Source organism: Myotis lucifugus, unplaced genomic scaffold (genome assembly GCF_000147115.1).
Source record: "Myotis lucifugus unplaced genomic scaffold, Myoluc2.0 scaffold_178, whole genome shotgun sequence".
Lineage (NCBI taxonomy): Eukaryota > Metazoa > Chordata > Mammalia > Chiroptera > Vespertilionidae > Myotis > Myotis lucifugus.
In genome coordinates, this window is record NW_005871226.1 from 1,251,193 (window position 1) to 1,265,884 (window position 14,692).

The window sequence follows — 14,692 nt, forward strand, 5'->3', positions numbered from 1 at the left end:
TAGAAACATCGATGAGAGAGAAGCATCAATCAGCTGCCTCCTGCACAGCCCCCACTGGGGATGTGCCTGCAACCAAGGTATATGCCCTTGACTGGAATCGAACCCGGGACTCTTCAGTCCCCAGGCCGACGCTCTATCCAGTGAGCCAAACTGGCCTAGGCTCAGTTGTCTTTTTAAAAAAATATATATTTTTATTGATTTCAGAGAGGAAGGGAGAGGGATAGAAACATCAATGATGACAGAATCACCGATTAGCTCCCTTCTGCACACCCCCTACTGGGGATCAAGCCTGCAAGCTGGGTATGTGCCCTGACTGGGAATAGAATCGTGACCTCCTGGTTCATAGATTGATGCTCAACCACTGACCCACACCAGCTGGGCAATTCAGTTGTCTTTTTGTTGTTGAGCTGTAAGAGTTTTTAAAACATGTGTTAATCTCTTATCAGATATGATTGGCAAGTATTTTTCTCCCATTCTAAAGTTTGTCTTTTTACTTTCTTGATAATGTTCTTTAATGCAAAAATATTTTTAATTTTTTTAAGTCCAATTTATCTATTTTTTCTTTTGTTGCTTGGGCTTCAGGGGGTGTGCAGGAGGCAGCTGATCAATGATTCTCTCTCATCACTGATGTTTCTATCACTCTCCCTTCCTCTCTGAAGTCAATAAAATGTATTTTTTTAAAAAAGGAAAACAGGTACAGTCTTCATTTAAAAATTTCAGGCTCAAAATTAAAATAATGGTTTTAGAATAGCCTCAATATGCAAATCTGTCTTTTGAAAATGATTATGAAAACCTGAAATGGTTATTTTTGAATGAAGCCTGAAAAATACAATTTATTATTATTTTTTAAGTGATTATGAGGACATGCTCTGGGGTCAGATACAAGTGAATTTCAGTCTCAACTCTAACCAACTTCTGTGTATGTGTGGTTGTAGGAAAATTATTTAACTTCTGTAAAATAAAGATACTAAAATTACCTATTTAACTGCAGTGCACAGCACAGGGTCTGACATATATTAAGTGTTTAATAAATATTAATTCCTAAAAAAATATCTAAGAGAGTATGATTAGCAATGCTGAACAGTGCTAAAGAAAATGATAAAACCATGTAGCTTACAGCTGCTACAAATCTGTGGTCTCCATTCTCAATGAAACCCTCCACATTGTTCTCTAATTCTACATATTCAAGCTCAGTATTCTAAGCTTCTATTTTAAAAGCTTGCCACTGTTCTCAAATTTTACCCGATCACCTCCCTCCCCACCATTTTCAACTACTTCATAAAGAAAGAGGTTGCCATGTATGCAGTTCTTTCACTCCCAGCCCCACATTCCTACATATGTATTGTTTTCTGAAGTTACCTTCATCCCTGTCTTAAGAAGGTATTCTCCTGCTTACGAATAATAGTGCTATAACTTTTAGGTATGTCTCTTTTCATCTCCACGATTCATTATTTCTCACAAATCTTCCGTAACTAGCTCATTCTCCTTAATACCTATAAATAGAATATCTATCTATATAAAACCCTAATATGCAAATTGACCGAACAGCGGAACGACCTGTGGAACAACTGTTTGGTGGGGGGCGGGGCCTGTGAGTGGGCAGCACCAGGCCAGCCAAGGCGGGTGCCAGCAGGCAGAGGGAGGTGACCAGCGGCAGGGGCAGGGGGTGGGGCCAGCGAGTGGGTGGCGCCAGGCCAGCCAAGGTGGGTGCCAGCAGGGGGCCCCCCCCCATCGCCCTGCCGGTCTCCCCACAGATCAGCCCTGATTGCTGGCCAAGCCTAGGGATGCACTGGGCCTCTAGTTTATATTATAAATCTCTAGCTTAAAAACATAATCAGGCACCAAAATACTTCCTTGATTTCTAGAGCAAACTCCCCCCCCTTCCCCGATCTTTTCTCAGCCAAGATTCTTCAAAGATGTTATATTTATTACCTGCTGCTGAAGCTTTGTCCCATTATAGCTTACCTTTTGTCACCCCTGTACCCACGCTACTGAAACTTTTATAAGATTATGGATGCAAACCTAATTGTCAAATGTAAAGCTGACCCTTGAACAATGCATGGGTTAGGGATGCCGATTTCCTGCACAATTGAAAAGCCACATAAAACTTTTGACTCCCCAAAAACTTAATTACTAATAACCTACTGTTGACCAGAAGCCTTACTGATAATGTAAACAATCGATTAACAAATATCTTGTTTATTAGACCTTCCTGGGAGCAGCTGACACAACTGACTCAATCCACTGAAACCCTACTTGTGGAGCACCTCTCTCATGATTTTCTTCTTTCTCCTGCTATCCCTTCCTTGTCTCTTTTATGGGCTCTTCTTCTTTTTTTAAAAATTGACTTGAGCCCTAACCGGTTTGGCTCAGTGGATAGAGCATCAGCCTGCGGACTGAAGGGTCCCAGGTTCGATTCCAGACAAGGGCATGTACCTTGGTTGCGGGCACATCCCCAGTAGGGGTGTGCAGGAAGCAGCTGATCAATGTTTCTAACTCTCTATCCCTCTCCCTTCCTCTCTGTAAAAAATCAATTAAATATATATATATTTTTAAAAATTGACTTGAGAGAAAAAAAACACATTGATTTGTTGTTCCACATATTTATACATTCATTGGTTGCTTCTTGTATGTGGGGATCAAACCCACAACCTTGGCGTATTGGGATGATGTTCCAACCTACTGAGCTACCCAGCCAGGTCAAGGGCTCTTCTTAAATATTAATGTTTCCCTAGAATTCTGTCCTGCATCCATTTTATTTCACTATACACATTATCTCTAGGGGACATTCTTGGCTTCAACTTCCACCTATTATTACATGACCCTCTATTTTTAGACCAGACTTTTCATAAGCTTTAGACCTATATATCCAACTATATACTAAACATCTTGACTGTTACACAGGGAATACAGTTCTCCCATGTGTGAAACAGAAACTTTATCCTTTCACCCAATTTGGCCATCCATTTTCTATCTCTGTGAAGGGATTGCTATCCAACCAACAGCTAAGCTAAAAGTCCAGGAAAAGTTCTAAGCTCATAATTTTCTTGTTCTTAATGCCCAGTCACCAAATTTTGTTCATTTTTACCTCCCCAGTATTTTTCACAACCATCCATAACACACCCACACTCTCTAGCTCTACTGTCATTGTCTTGGTTCAAGACTTTCTAGTATCTATTAGGTAACTCAATATTTTCCTTCCATTTTTAGTTTTTAATTTTACCCTGTTTTTCAGTGTGTAACTAATGACTTCCTAGTAGGAACACCATACTTTCATTTACTCAACAAACATTTATTGAGTACCAATACTGTGCCAGATATTGTTCAGTTTTGGGTGTTTGGGATACAGCAAACAGAACAGACAAGACTCTATCCAGGGAGAGAGATAAATAACAAACATAAATTAGAATATTATATGATTCATTATAAAATAGGATAACTCCTAGCAAGGTAAGAGTCCTTTTGTGTTCCAGTAGTGATCTATTCATAGCCCTGTCATGGGCAACAGATTCTATACTAAAATGTTGTGTAAGACTGTGGTTGGTAGAGGATGTCTAGTTTAGATCTAAGCTGTGTTCCTCCAATGGTTCTGATGAGTCTAGCTATGACTGGAGGGATCTCTGCATGAGAACAGAAGAGCTCTCTAGGAAGGTGCTGAAGAACTTGTTATATTTAAAAACTAGAGGCTCAGTGCACAAAATTTGTGCACGGGTAGGGTCCCTAGGCCTGGCTGGCGATCAGGGCCTATCTGTGGGGCGACCGGTGGGGTGATCGGGGGGGGGGGGCCCACTGGCACCTGCCTTGGCCAGCCTGGCACTGCCCACTTGCCAGCCCCACCCCCAGCTGCCGCCAGTTGCCTCCCTCTGCAGGGCGACGAGCAGGGCGATCATAGTATGAAATCATAGCATAAAAACAACTGCTATGATTTTTTTTCTTTATCCCTTTGCTTGCTTGATTACTGAAAGAAATACGAGGTAAAATAGTGTTTCATAACTTATTTCTCAAAAAATTTACCCAGAATCACAATTGGTATATTAGTATTTTTCCTAAAGCAAACAAAAATCTAAGGCTTAATTAATTCTTTGACATAATAATAAAAACTGTACTATGAGCTATCTACATTTTAGAATATTTTATATAAGCTCTTCCTTAATCTTTTAAAATATTTTTATCTTCTTTTAAGAAATAATTCGGTTTCAAATATTAAATTCACAAATTTGAATTAAGCCAGTATTTGTAGAGAAATTTCCAAAAAAATTTACTAGGTTTGGAAAAAAGGAATATTTTAATGCTATGAGGTCCTGTTTAATTATGGCTAATTCCCTTATTTTTAAAAAAAGCTGAATATTTACATAACATTTATCAAACAATTATTAAAGAAATGTTAGGAAAAGTAAATTTCTAGTAATAAACAGATTTTTTAAAGTGTTTCCTAAATCCTATAATTATATTAGCTAAGTATTTATTTCTCTAAGCAAGACCAAAAAATCATAGGCAGCCAGCATATCTATAAGATACAAGGAGTGATTAAATTTGTGAGAACTTCAGAGGAGATTCACCTTCTGTGAAGAATATAAATTCACTTGTCAGAAAATTAGAAACTACACACTAAATTCACTCAGATTTGACTGTCAGTAAATAAGTACCCTGGAACACTGGGGGCAATAATGAACTATTGCTGAAAGATAATCTGATGATCGTATTTATCTTAACCATAATAATATACTGTACAAACACTAAAAACTATCAGATGTACTAGTATAGCTGTATAATAACATTTAATTTTCTATTATTTTATTTCATAAAGCTCTTTGAACAATACACTATAAAATTTTTTATAGTCTGAGGTTTGGCTTTGAAAATTAGGCCCTATTTTAAATACTTAAAAAGAGAAAAATGCTTGCTTAAACAATTATGAATTAGTCAACTGTGAATCTTTACTGGCCAAATCCATTACTCCTTTAAGTGACCTGTTACCCTTCATTACTTGTCAGTACATGTGCTGCAGAGCTTGTGGAATACTTTGTGATTTATGCAGATAATCAATCACCTGAACACCTGATCAGTTCAACACAAACAGGAGCTTAAAATACTCTTTTTTTTTAATTTTTAAAAAAATACATTTTATTTATTTTTTACAGAGAGGAAGGGAGAGGAATAGAGAGTTAGAAACATCGATCAGCTGCCTCCTGCACACCCCCTACTGGGGATGTGCCTGCAACCAAGGTATATGCCCTTGACCAGAATCGAACCTGGGACCCTTCAGTCCGCAGGCCGACACTCTATCCACTGAGCCAAACCAGCCAGGGCTTAAAATACTCTTGAGAGACCACAAGAATTTGTTTAAAGGCTTGGATCTTATTTGGAGATTGCTTTCTAATCCTTAACGACTTTAGCTAACAATGATGTAGCACTCTCCAGAAAAGCAATCTTGAAATCTTTGTGAAAGTAGATTAAATCTTGGAGACAGACAATGACAGAAGTGTATCCAGTTCAGATGCTAATATGTTGGAAAAACAAATGAGAACAATTTTCTCCTACAATAAAACATCCTATCAACAAATAGGATTGAAGACTGTATAAAGGTGTTTTATTGACCAGTAACTCATAGAATGTTAATGTGTTAAGCCACTTTAAGTTTTAAAAATTTGCTAATTAAAAGAAAAAGAAAAAAAAAGAAAGAAAAAAATAAAAATTTGCTAATTATCATTTTGAAGTGGTTCAGAACAGGCCTCCCTAAGATGTGCTACTTTGACTTGTAGATTATTTTGAGCTGAAGGCAACTGAGGCTCTGTGGGTCAAGAGAAATCTTTATCTCTTCCTTAAAGAATCTAACTTAGGTGCTTTGTCTATAATAACAGTTATTACCATAAATAACATTTTATGACCTACAGGGCAGGACAAACATGTAATTACTTACAGGGCAGGACAAACATGTAATTACTGAACATCTGCTCATCTTATTTTCCTTCAAATGACCTTTCTCCCCTCTGAAGCCCCACCACATATACCTCATTTTAACTTTCTGTCTCTGAATCTTCTCATGTATGTGGGGTCTCTGACTCTCCCATGTATGTGGGGTCTCTGACTCTCCCATGTATGTGGGGTTTCCATATGTACGTATGTAATTAAATTTGGTTATTTTTCTCTTATTAATCTATCTTGTGTCAGTTTGATTATTAGACCAGCTGAAAGAGCCTAGAAGAGGAAATTTTCTTCCTCCCCTACAATACTTATAACATTTGTTAACCTAAGGGGAGAAAGTTAATTTATTAGTGATTGTTTAACATATTCTAAAGTAACACAGAATGAAAATTGATTACCTAATCAAGTAGCAACAGAAGAGTAAACTAAGGATGAAGACAAATATAGCAGTGCCAAAAACCACAATATATATGTTGAGAGGCAGATTCTGGAATCCAATATTAGGCATCCTGAAGTTGTAATGTGGGAAATCCGAGCTCATGGATGAACTGTGGGGGGAAAAAGAATTTTAAAAATTAGGTTATAAAGACTAAGAACCAAGACAGCATCATCTTTGTACATGCACAGTAGTACCTCTTTATCCTTGGGGAATACTATTCATTCCAAGACCCTCAGTGGATTCCTGAAGAGTACCAAACCCTATATATTTATATAAACTATGGTTTTTTGGATACATACATACCCATGATAAAGTTACCAAAACTGGCTCAAGAAAAAATCCGGAAATATAAAACTCTGTCTTCACAAAAAGGCCCCTGATCCTGAGGGCAATGGATGTGGAAGTCAAACTAAACTTCTATAGATAATTCCTCTGTTATCCAGAGAATTACAGATCTAGAGAGGGAGGTGTGGGAAGGAGGAGGAAGGAAAAGTATCTCAACTCATTTAAAGTGGTAAGCATAATCCTGAAACCAAAAGCAAAACTATACAGCCAGAGTTCATTAACTTTGAGGCCTTATGAATATGTTTTGTTTTGCCTACACAATTTTTTTTAAAAAAATATGTTTTTCGGGGGAAGGAGGGAGGTCAATTGGGGGAAAATACTTTAAACAATTAAAAAAAAAAAGGAAACACAGCTGAGGGGGAAAAATATATATATATATATATGTATAAATATATATATATATATATATATATATATATATGTTTTTATTGATTTTTAGAGAGAGAGGAAGGGAGAGAGAGATAGAAACATCCATGAGAGACATCGATCAGCTAGCTCCTACTGGGGATAGAGCCTGGGCATGTGCCTGACTGGGAATTGAAACGGTGAACTCTTTTACTTTATTTTTTTGTTAATCTTCACCTGAGGATATTTTTCCATTAATTTTTAGAGAGTGAAAGGGAGGGAAGAAGGGAGGCAGAGAGAGAAACATCGGACAGACCAGGGCTGGGGATTGAGCCTGCAACTGAGGTATGTGCCCTTTACCTGAATTGAACCCGGGACCCTTCAGTCTGCGGGCTGACACTCTATCCACTGAACCAAACTGGTTAGGGCTGAACCAGTGAACTCTTGGTTCATGGCTGGATGCTCAACCACTGAGCCACACTGGCCCGGCACCTATACAAAGTTTTAACAACTGAGAACAGTTTAAATTTGGGAGCTTTACATGAGAAAAGCTCAGATGATCTGATAATTCTGAGGCTGCATGTTTGCATGGCAACAATTGCTTGGAACTGAGTGGCTTTGGGGCCTCTAAACTGCCATGTTGTTGCACAATTGGGAGGGGAGGAGGGGCATGCCTGGGATGAGATCAGTATGCTCTAATTTGTCACAATTTCCACTACCCCCTATTACTCCCTAACCAAATATTGGTGATCACTTATTGTTGTGCTTATGCTGTTATTTTTCTTAAATGAGATAAATATTTCTAACTCTATTAAAAAAACAATTTTATACACCAATAATGAACTACCAGAAAACAATCCCATTCACAACTGCTTCAAAAAGAATAAAATACTGAGGAATAAATTTAACCAAGGATGTAAAAGACCCGTGTTCACAAAATTATAAGACACTATAAAAAGAAATTGAAGAAGATACAAAGTGGAAGCCTATACAGTGTTCATGGATAGGAAGAATTAACATCATTAAAATGTCCATACTACCCAAAGCAATCTATAGATTCAATGCAATTCCTATTACGATACCAATGGTATATTTCATTGAACTAGAACAAATATTCCAAAAATTTATATGAAATCATGGAAGACCATGAATAGCAACAGTGATCTTGAAAAAGAAGAACAAAGTTGGAGGACTCACACTACCTGATATCAAACTATACTTTAAGCCAGTGGTTCTCAATCTGTGGGTCGCAACCCCTTTGGCAGTCGAACGACCCTTTCACCGGGGTCGCCTAAGACCATCCTGCATATCAGATATTTACATTACGATTCATAACAGTAGCAACGTTACAGTTATGAAGTAGCAACGAAAATAATTTTATGGTTTGGTCACAACATGAGGAACTGTATTTAAAGGGCCAGAAGGTTCAGAACCACTGCTTTAAGCAATAGTAATCAAAACAGCATGGTACTGACATAAAAACAGACATATAGATCAATGGAACAGAATAGAGAGCCCAGAATTAAACCCAGGCCTTTGTAGTCAATTAATGTTTGATGAAAAGGAGGCAAAAAACATATAGTGGGGTAAAGATACAGTCTCTTCAATAAACAGTGTTGGAAATATTGGGCAGATACATGCAAAAAAAAATGAAACTAGAGCACCTTCTTACAGCATACACAAGAATAAACTCAAAATGGATTAAATGTTAGCCTGGCTAGTGTGCTCAGTGGTTGAGCGTCGACCTCTGAACCAGGAGGTCATGGTTCCATTCCTGGTCAGTGCACATGCTCAGGTTGCAGGCTTGATCCCCAGTAGGGGGCGTGCAGGAGGCAACTGATAGATGATTCTCTCTCATCATTGATGTTTCTATCTCTCTTTCCCTCTCCCTTCCTCTCTAAAATCAATAAAAAATTTTAAAAGACCACGATTAAAAAAAAAAGACTTATGTGTTAGACATAAAAACCATAAAAATCCTAGAAGAAAACAGGCAGTAAAGTCTCTGACATTTCTCTTAGTAATATTTTTCTGATATACCTTTCTCGGGCAAAGGAAACAAACAAAAAAATAAACAAATGGAACTATATGAAACTAAACAGTTTTTGCACAGCAAAGGAAAACCATCAATAAAATGAAAAGATAATCCACTGAATGTAATAACATATTCACCAATGATACATCTGGTAAGGGGTTAATATCCAAATTTTATAAAGAACTTAAAAAACTCAACACCAAAAAACCAACAACACCAATCTAATTAAAAAATGGGCAAAAGATGTGAATATACACTTCTCCAAAGAGGACATACAGATGACCAAAAGACATATGAAAAGATGTTCAAGTCACTAATCATCAGAGAAATGCAAATTAAAACCACAATGAGATATCACCTCACACCTGTCAGAATGGCTATCATCAATAAATCAACAAACAAGTGTTGCTGAGGATGTGGAGCAAAGGGAACCCTCCTGCACTGTTGGTGTGAATGCAGATTGCTGCAGCCATTGTGGAAAGCAGTGGGCCTGGCTAGCATGGCTCAGCAGTTGAGCGTTGATCTATGAACCAGGAGGTCATGATTCAATTGCCAGTCAGGGCACATGCCTGGGTTGTGGGCTTGATCCCTAGTGTGGGGTGTGCAGGAGGCAGCCGATCAATGATTCTCTCTCATCTTGATGTTTTTCTCTCTCTCCCTTCCTCCCTGAAATCAATAAAAATATATATTTTTAAGAATAAAAAATGAAACTGCCTTATGACCCAGATATTCCACTTCTGGGAATTTATCCGAAGAAATCCGAAACACTAATTTGAAAGAATATACACACTCCTATGTTCATTGAAGCATTATTTACAATAGCCAAGATCTGGAAGCAGCCAAGTGTCCATCAGTAGACTAGTGGATAAAAAAGCTGTGGTACATTTACACAATGGAATACTACTCAGCAGTGAAAAAGGAAATCTTACCCTTTGAGACAGCATGGATGGACCTGGAGAGCATTGTGCTAAGTGAAATAAGCCACAGAGAAGTAACATATGATTTCACTCATATGTGAAATCCAATGAACAAAATGAACAAGCAAAATAGTGACAGATTCATAGATAGAGAGCAGGTTGACAGCTGTGGGGATTGGGGGATGGGGAGTGGGGGCCAGGTGGGTCAGATGACAGGGTTAAGCAAAAAAGAAGAAAAAAAAAGAGCGAAAACTCATCGACACGGACACAGTGTGGTGATTGTCAGGGGGTGGTGGGGAGAAAGGAGTGGAGGGAGGTGGAGGATATAGGAGCAATAAATGGTGATGGAGACTTGACTTGGGGTGGTAAACATACAATACAGCATATAGATGATGTGTAATAGAACTGTGAACCTGGTTTCTATCTTTGATTTCCTCATACCAGATTATAGAAATATGCACTTATATTCTCTTTTAATACTTACATGGTTTTCCATGTTAAATTAAAATATTTAAATGTAACTGATTCCATGGCATGGAAAAAAGACCTAAAATTGTTTTCTAAATAGTCATTTATTTTATTTATTTATTTTTATTTCTTAAAGTATTACAAAGAGTATTACACATGTCTCCTTTTTTCTCCCCCTTGACATTCCCCCGGCTTCCCCCACCCCCCAGTGTCTTGTGTCCATTAGTTATTCTCATATGCATGCATATAAGTCCTTCGGTTGATCTCCTACTCCCCACAACCCTCCCCAGGGTTCCCACTGTAGTTTGACATTCTGCTCAATGCTGCTCTGCCTCTGTATCCATTTTTGTTCATCAGTCTATAATGTTTCTTATTATCCATAAATGAGTGAGTTCATGTGGTATTTTTCTCAGCTTCCCAGGGGCCGTCTCAGTCTCACAGGGGCCATCTCAGCCTCACAGGGGCTGTCCCCGCCTCACATGGGCTGTCCCAGCCTCATGGGGGCTGTTTCAGCCTCACAGGGGCCGCCTCAACCTCACAGGGGCCGTTTCAACCCCACTGGGGCTGTCTCAACCTCACCGGGGCCGTCTCAACCTCACCGGGGCCGTTTCAACCTCACTGGTGCTGTCTCAACCTCACTGGTGCCAATTCAACCTCACCGGGGCTGTCTCAACCTCACCGTGGCCGTCCCAGCCTCACCGGGGCCGTCTCAACCTCACAGGGGCTGTCTCAGCCTCACCGCGCTGTTTCAGCCTCACTGGGGCCGATTCAACCTCACTGGGGCCATTTCAACCTCACTGGGGCTGTCTCTACCTCACCGGTGCCGTCTCAACCTCACCGGGGCTGATTCAATCTCACCGGGGCTGTCTCAACCTCAACGGGGCCGTCTCAGCCTCACCGGGGCCGTCTCAGCCTCACATGGGCCGTCTCAACCTCACATGGGCCGTTTCAGCCTCACTGGTGCCATCTCGGCCTCACCGGTGCCGTCTCGACCTCACCGGGGCCGTCTCAGCCTCACCGGGGCCGTCTCAGCCTCACTGGGGCCGTCTTGGCCTCACCGGGTCCGTCTCGGCCTCACAGGGGCCAGTCATTTCTTTTTATAGCATTTATAAAATTCTTTCTCCACTGCCTTAAACTGTACCTTTTTCAGAATCACTTTTTACACATGCCTGATCTGTTACTGGATTTTGTAGTCTGTTCCCTTTTTTCTGTCTATGATGTCCTGCTTTAGCACTCAATGTTTTGTTTTAATATAACTTTAGCATAACAACAATTCATACACAAAATAGGTCAATATTTTCATCATTACTCTTCCTTTTTAATATTTTCAAGGCGATTTCTTTTTTGAGATAAACAAATTTTTAACAATCCTGTTGGGAAGTTAACCAACAGTATGTTACATTTATAGCTTTCTTTAGGGAGAATGGGTCTTTATATCCAAACACATGATATGTCTTTTCATTTATTCTAGATTTTATGCTTCTCAGATTTGCATAGCTTTATTCATATAGGTTTTACACTTTTTTTTAGCTTATTCCCAATTATTATATATATTTTGTTCCTATTATGAACGGGATATTTTTCCCTTACATTTTCTAAGTTGGTTATTCCCAGCATAGAGAAAATCAACTTCTTTTTGTATATAGATGGTCCCCAATTTATGATGGTTCCCCTTTACAATGTTGCAAAAGTGATATGCATTCAGTAGAAACTGTACTTTTCAATTTTTATCTTTTCCCAGGCTAGCGATATTCGGTATGATACTTGTAATGCTGGGCAGTGGCAGCAATCTGCAGCTCCCAGTCAGCCACGATCACTGGGGTAAAAACTGATACTCCACAGTGTGCTGTGTTGCCAGTGTTTTTTGGATGTGTTTTGTGTTTGTTTTTTTAAAATATATTTTTATTGATTTCAGAGAGGAAGGGAGGAGAGAAATAGAAACATCAATGATGAGAGAGAATCATTGATCAGCTACCTCCTGCACACCCCACACTGGGGATCAAGCCCACCACCCAGGCCTGTACCCTGACTGGAATCAAACCATGACCTCCTGGTTCTTAGCTCAATGCTCAACCACTGAGCCATGCTGGCTGGGCATGTTTTGTGTTTTTACACCCCATAATGTCTACAAAATGCCTATCTGTGTCTCTGCTTCTGGTAAAAGGAAGACAATTACTCTTGAGATGAAACTCAAGATAATTGCCCAACTGAAGGTTAATGTAAGTGTTATGAGCAGGTTTGAGGTAGGGTAGGCTTAGCTATGATGTTCAGTAAGTTAGGTGTATTAAATTCATTTTTTACTTACGATATTTTCAACTTATGAAGGGTTTACTGGGATGTAAGTCCATTATAAGTCAAGGGGCATCTGTATTTATTTTGGATCTGAACCTAGAAAATTTTTTTAGGGAAGATACAACCAGCTGCCTGCATGCAAATAAATCTTAATAAAAAACTCACAGAACACTCAGCTCTGAGCAGTGAGCACTCTAAGAAAAACTAGCTGTAAAATATACACTAAGGCAACTAAACATAGTAACTTCCTATTTTTTAAATTCTCACCTGAGGATATGTTTTTATTGATTTTTAGAGAGAGAGGAATGGAGAAACATAGATGTGAGAGAGAAACATTGATTGGTTGCCTTCTGTACGTGCCCCGACTGGGATCAAACCCAAAACCTAGGTATGTGACCTGACCAGGAATTGAACTCCCAACCTTTTGTACGGAATGGTGCTCCAAGTAACTGGCCCACCCAGCCAGGACTATAGTGACTTTCTACATGGGTTTTTAACTTATACAGACCCTAAAATAATTATAAAGAATACTTATCACCAAATATAACTTTTGTTTTAGACCTCTAGTTCATCTTTCTGACAAAATAGCAAACTGGCAAGTTGTCTCTCAAGACCCTGCCCAATGGGACCGTGCCCAAACACTGCACTTCAGAAGGTGCAATCTTTTTGTTTTCTAACATAATCTAAGGTGGTCTCAGGAACGAATTATAAATACAAGTAACCAGGATACATCCCTGTTCTATTCAGCTAGAGTATAGGAACCAATGGCAGAAGAGATCATTCTCTCAGGCCTGTGACTAAAGTTCAGCTGCTGAGCCAGTGTGGTCTCACTGGACTAGCCAGTGCCTGGCCCTACTGCAATAACCTGAGCCTGAGAGAATTAGATGGAAGGTTTATGTTATATGTTGGTATTAACAATCAGGGGTAGCCCTAACCGGTTTGGCTCAGTGGATGGAGTGTTGGCCTGCGGACTGAAGGGTCCCAGGTTCAGTTCCGGTCAGGGGCATGTATCTTGGTTTCGGGCGCGTCCCCAGTGGGGGGCGGTGCAGGAAGCGGCTGGTCGATATTTCTCTCTCATCGATGTTTCTAGCTCTCTATCTCTCTCCCTTCCTCTGTGTGGAAGGTCAATAAAATATATTTAAAAAACAAAACAAACAAACAAACCAAAAAAAACAATCAGGGGTAGACGTGAAGGCTCTGCAGCTCAGCCCACAGCACCATGTCACTGATAAAACTACAAACATCTATTACTAGTTGGATTTGATAGATGTCACTACTAAAGAATACAGAAAGTTGATTGAATATGCTAAACTATCCCTGAAAGAATATCCAAGAATTGATAATGCAAGCTGCTTTTGGTGAGAGGACAAGCACCCTAGGGAGGGCAGTCATATCTATAGATATATCCTTTTGTATGTTTTGAATTTAAAATAAATTTAAAGTGATGTACTTGACCAATATTTGCCTACATCTTTACATAAAAGCTATAGAGACAATGGTATTAAATGATTTAAAAGGAGACGGTGTTAGTACATATCTGTCTGTAGAGAAGCAGAGATATATGTATAGAATTAAGTATACATTTCCTGCCATATCCAGCGTGAATGTCAACGACTTAGACATAACAGGCCCACCAGAAAGCACTACACCAGGGAAGAATACTTTAATGTTAGCAGAGAAACACTTCTTAAACACTTAAACACTTATGTTTCTTTTCTTTTTCTTTTTTTGTTAATCCTCACGCCAGGACATTTTTCCATTGATTTTTAGGGGGAGTGGAAGAGAGAGGGAAAGACAGAGAGAAATATCGATGCGAGAGAAACACATTGATTGGTTGCCTCCTGCACCAGCTCTGACCAGGGCCCGGGCCAGGGAGGAGCCTGCGACCAAGGTACGTGCCCTTGACCAGAATCAAACCCGGGACCCTTT

At 39.4% G+C, this 14,692-nt stretch overlaps 1 protein-coding gene across 2 annotated transcripts in view; it reads right to left on the bottom strand.

The window, feature by feature from the left end:
• RNF24 (ring finger protein 24) overlaps positions 1-14,692 on the bottom strand; it is a 65,850-nt gene that overhangs the window by 24,631 nt on the left and 26,527 nt on the right. For both annotated transcript variants that reach the window (XR_002831117.1, XM_006096422.2), the window contains exon 2: positions 6,324-6,473. Coding sequence is in view for 1 of the 2 variants with exons in the window: in XM_006096422.2 (XP_006096484.1) it covers positions 6,324-6,466 (143 nt within the window). In the remaining variant the exon portion in view is untranslated. The remainder of the gene's footprint in view (positions 1-6,323; positions 6,474-14,692) is intronic.